The sequence below is a fragment of the Pyrus communis genome, chromosome 7, assembly GCF_041283825.1.
Source record: "Pyrus communis isolate YQ-2024b chromosome 7, ASM4128382v1, whole genome shotgun sequence".
In the NCBI taxonomy this organism is placed as follows: domain Eukaryota; kingdom Viridiplantae; phylum Streptophyta; class Magnoliopsida; order Rosales; family Rosaceae; genus Pyrus; species Pyrus communis.
In genome coordinates this window covers 8,819,055-8,823,586 of record NC_142571.1, presented here as the reverse complement: position 1 = coordinate 8,823,586, position 4,532 = coordinate 8,819,055, and the positions used below count along the sequence as shown (strand labels likewise).

The 4,532-nt window shown below is 44.2% G+C and overlaps 1 protein-coding gene across 1 annotated transcript; it reads left to right on the top strand.

Annotated features, from left to right (window-relative positions):
- Positions 1-3,247: 3,247 nt before the first annotated feature.
- LOC137733444 (ethylene-responsive transcription factor 1-like) lies at positions 3,248-4,108 on the top strand. Its single transcript, XM_068472596.2, has one exon. The coding sequence runs from the start codon at positions 3,296-3,298 to the stop codon at positions 4,046-4,048; it is 753 nt and encodes a 250-aa protein (XP_068328697.2). The 5' UTR covers positions 3,248-3,295; the 3' UTR covers positions 4,049-4,108.
- The last annotated feature ends 424 nt before the right edge of the window (positions 4,109-4,532 follow it).

Here is a 4,532-nt window from a genome sequence, read left to right as displayed (position 1 = left end):
CGCCCTCGCACCAAAAAACGAGCTCACAGCCGCAGAGATAGCCGCCAAGACTTTAGAAGGATTAATGGACACCCCGTTGAATACAAATTCACAGCAAGCCTTCCAAATACACCAACAAGTAAAGACAATATAAGATCGCCTCCAATTGGAATCACCTGAGATGCAAAAATTCGGAGAGAAGACCGCCAAAATCCATTCCAACCAATCAGGGAGAGACAGACAATCCACGCTATAACCCAAAGCCCCACCAAACCAAATTGGTGCGACCCAAGAGCAAGACAGAAAAATGTGCTCAATAGTTTCATCATGGCAGCAGCAGATAGGACAAGTAGAGATCAGAGAGGACCTCCGTCGGAAAAGGGCATCCCGAGTAGGAAGACAATTATGCACAGTAAGCCACAAGAAGTGTCCCAACTTGGGGGGGCACCTCCAGCTTCCAAATCCCTTTCCATAACGCCTTGGGCACCTCACGAACAGAAGGCCGCCGCTTATCCCTCCCTGCCATCGATCTGCTTTGCAACCATCTGTAGCCCGATTTGACCGAATAACACCCATTCTTACTCAGATCCCAGATAAGCCTATCATTACGACTTAAATCCCCAAGAGGTGTCTCCTCAATAGCCTGCAAGGCCTCCCCCGAAATGAAAGGCTGCAGAAAGCTGAGATTCCACCGCCCCGATTCCGGACAGATAAGCGCGCTGACCCGTAAACTTGGAGTAACCGCAACCTGTCCAACCGGCACCGGGTGACCAAGGGGTAAGGAAGGAAGCCATCTGTCCTGCCACACCCGCACCTCCTGACCACCCAAAATCTGCCAATGAGAACCCTCCCTGATTAATTCCCTGCCACTTAAGAGGCTGCCCCACGCCCAAGAGGCACGACCCCCCTTCTTCGCATCCCAGAATGAGCAGTGGGGAAAATAACGAGCCTTAATCACTTTAGCCCACAACGAGTCCGGTTCAGTCATTAACCGCCAACACTGCTTAGCAAGCAGAGCATCATTAAATTCCTTAAAATTTCTGAAGCCTAAACCTCCCAAGTCTTTGGGCAACCCCAAAACCTCCTTTGAAATCCAATGAATCTTGTGGGCTCCCTCCTTGCAACCCCACCAAAACCCAGCCACCAACGCATCCAATTCCTGACAAACAGCGGTTGGGAATTTGAAAATGCTCATGGGGTACGCCGGAATAGCTTGAATTACAGCCTTTATTAAAACCTCCTTACCGACACGGGATAGAGTACTTTGCTTCCAACCTTGAAGCTTTTCCATTATTCTCCCTTTCACATAAGCAAGACCACGCTGTTTCGATCGACCCCATATAGCAGGAACCCCCAAATATGTCCCCGAATTGCTAACCACCGCCATACCAAGAGCACTCCCCATCTGATCAGCATTCACCTTCGGAACATTTGCCCCAAAGAATACACTGGATTTCACCAAATTAACCTTCTGCCCAGATGCCTCACAAAATTTGTCCAGCACATTCCTCAGATTCCGGCAGTTATTCATATCAGCCCGCAAAAACAAAAGGGTATCATCAGCAAAGAAGAGGTGAGAAATCATGGGTCCAGACCCGCCCATCTTGACACCTTCCAACCTACCATTGTCCACCGCACTCTGAATAAGTTTGGAGAGAACCTCCCCCACCAAAATGAATAAATAAGGAGAAAGAGGATCCCCCTGGCGGAGACCCCGTGTGGGTGCAAACGTCTTCCCTGCCTGCCCATTTAGAAGAACATCGAATATCTGCTCATCGTTTGCTGCACCGGTGTTAGTACTCACCCGGCCCAGGGCCAGTCTTTCCCGTGTATGTGCACATCGCACCGTACGCTCACTTTGGATCCATTGTAGGTGTTAGTCCTGTCCTAGATTGCTATAGGCAATTAGGACTCTTTTGTGTTGCGCATAACGACAGTCTTCACGTGATTGTAATACTAGAGCTATATCATTGTTACAACTAGTCCTGCTTATGTCATAATACCTCTGCATGAACTCGTGTGTCAGCATGTGTCGATGAGCACTCGATATGATATCTTGCTTATGCGAGATTATGTGATATGGACGTCATGCGCTTATTTACGAGATATTGTGCCATATTGAATTCTTGAGATATTGCAGGCTATGGTAAGTATTTTTATACTATACGTAGTATGTATATTTTGGAAATTATACTTGTTTTATGACGAGGGGTTATAAAGTTTTCAAAAAGGTTTTTTTTATAAAACTTTATTTTTAGGCCCACTCACCTTGTTTTTCGCCCCTCCAGGTTTTAATGGCTGAGCGTTTGTGTCGACAAGGATTTCAGGCAAACTATTGTTGTGGGAATACTATCGATGGTCTAATTCCTCCTTTACCTTTACTGTACTTTACTTATGCTCTGACATCACGTGTGAAATGATCTCATTCCCGCTCACAAGCGCACTCTTATATTTAGACACTTTTAGGTTTAAATTTACTTAAATTTTCCACATCAATATACTTTATGGCTTCATCACCCTCCGGATGTCGGCCATCACAGCTCGATTCAGAGTCCAAATAAACATTTCGGATCGAGATGTGTCAATTTACGAATTTGTTCTAAAAAATGATTTGCCTATGATTACTCTTTACTTTATCTTGAGTGCGTCAGCACGACCAATATATGTAAGAGATGTTATTTGGACTATTACATGGATGCATGCTAGTTGCTACCACCAAGACACCAACCAACATTGAGATACAATAATTCAGGCCAAGGAAATGACCTGTGCTGTGCCATTGCCCGGAGCCTGGTCTCTATCCCTTTCTCTCCCCTCCTATTTGAACGGTTGCGGTTAAGCCAGATCAACGTTTTGAGTTATTTTTTTAATAGCCAGAAGAAAATAAAAAACAATTTGTTAGAGAATGACAAGAAATGGGATAAGAATAAGAAGAAAGATAATCCTACTCCCCGTTGCCCAATTGCCATGCAGCAATTTAGCCATTTGAAATCACAGTTTTCAAAATGTATAAAAAATAAATGACATGAGTCACTGACAAATAGATGAATCAATTAATTAAACCCAAGAAATTAGTAACTTATTTATTTAGTAAACAAATATTGTGACATTTAATGCATGTGGGAAACCTTAATCAACAATGAAGTTTCATGGAAATGATTACAGTACTGTACTAAAGAAAGTTACAAATCTAAGCATACCTCATTGCCCACATATAAATACACACAACACAAGGCCTAAACCACAACAACACTACTCCATCCTTCAACCTCCAAAAGCCTAATCAAAACCAGTTCGAAAACCCTAACAAGTAAAAATGTATCAAGATATTTGCTTGGAGTTTGATTTTGCTCTTTTGGAGTCGATTCGGCAACACCTTCTTGACGATAATTTTGATACTACTTTTCAGGAATCATCACCAATAGCTTCAGGCAGTCCTTCCCCAATGTACTGCCGAAGTTTAAGTTTCAGCACCCTTTCCTCGACGGAAAGTTGGAGGGACATGCTGTTTAAAGTGGAACTGGAAGACACTAACGAAGTTGTTGGTGCTTTATCTGATGGCACGGACGGGTGGAGTCCGTCATCAGATCACCATTACGTTGATGTTATAGATACCACACCCGTGAAACCGGAGCCTCAGGAGGTTGTCAGAGAAGAGATAGTGGTGGCGCGTGAGACTCACATGCCACCGTCGCGGCAGCACTTTCGGGGAGTGAGGCGGAGGCCGTGGGGGAAGTACGCGGCGGAGATTAGAGATCCCAAGAAGAACGGGGCCAGAATGTGGCTCGGGACTTATGAGACGACTGAGGGTGCGGCATTGGCTTATGACCAAGCTGCTTTTAAGATGCGCGGCTCTAAAGCCAAGCTCAACTTCCCTCACCTTATTGGCTTGGAGGGATGCGAGCCGGTTCTAATAATAGCAAAGCGGCGTGCCCCGGAGTTCTCCACTTCTTCTTCCTCGTCGGAAAGTGGGTCGCCAAAGCCGAAAAGGAGGAATACTGGACTTCGCTCGGTGGCTGAAGCTGAGTCGGGTAGCACAAGCCGGGTTGAGATGGTTGAGAAGAGCTAGCTAGCTGCTGTTGATCAGTGGCTAAGTGATGAGTATTTATCAAATATAGCCAGAAATTAATCCTTAATTTCAAATATGTTACTTTTTTATAAAAAAAATTTCAAATATATCCAAAATTTCACTGAAATAAACACAAATGCCCTCAAATTTAAAAATTAAATAAATTAAAGGCTTTTTAGCTACCATCGCCTCAAGCTCCGATCCAACTCATCTTCGCTTCTACACTCCACCACCACAACCCTATCCCCTTCAACCCCCTCATCACCGACATTATGCGTTGTCGCGGTTACTGCAAGTGGGAGCAGCAGAATTTCAATCATGCCTTCAACGCCTTTTATCTTACTAATATCATTTTTAGTTTTAAATATAAAAATAGTTTTTAAAGTTAATCCACATGTCATTATATGATTGTATTTGTGAGATCCACGTGGCGCCATATCAACACACTGACAGAGCAATTGACAGATTTTTCATGAAAAAACTA

Coding starts and splice junctions, on each gene's coding strand:
- LOC137733444 (XM_068472596.2), top strand. CDS start 3,296: ATGTATCAAGATATTTGCTTGGAGTTTGATTTTGCTCTTTTGGAGTCG.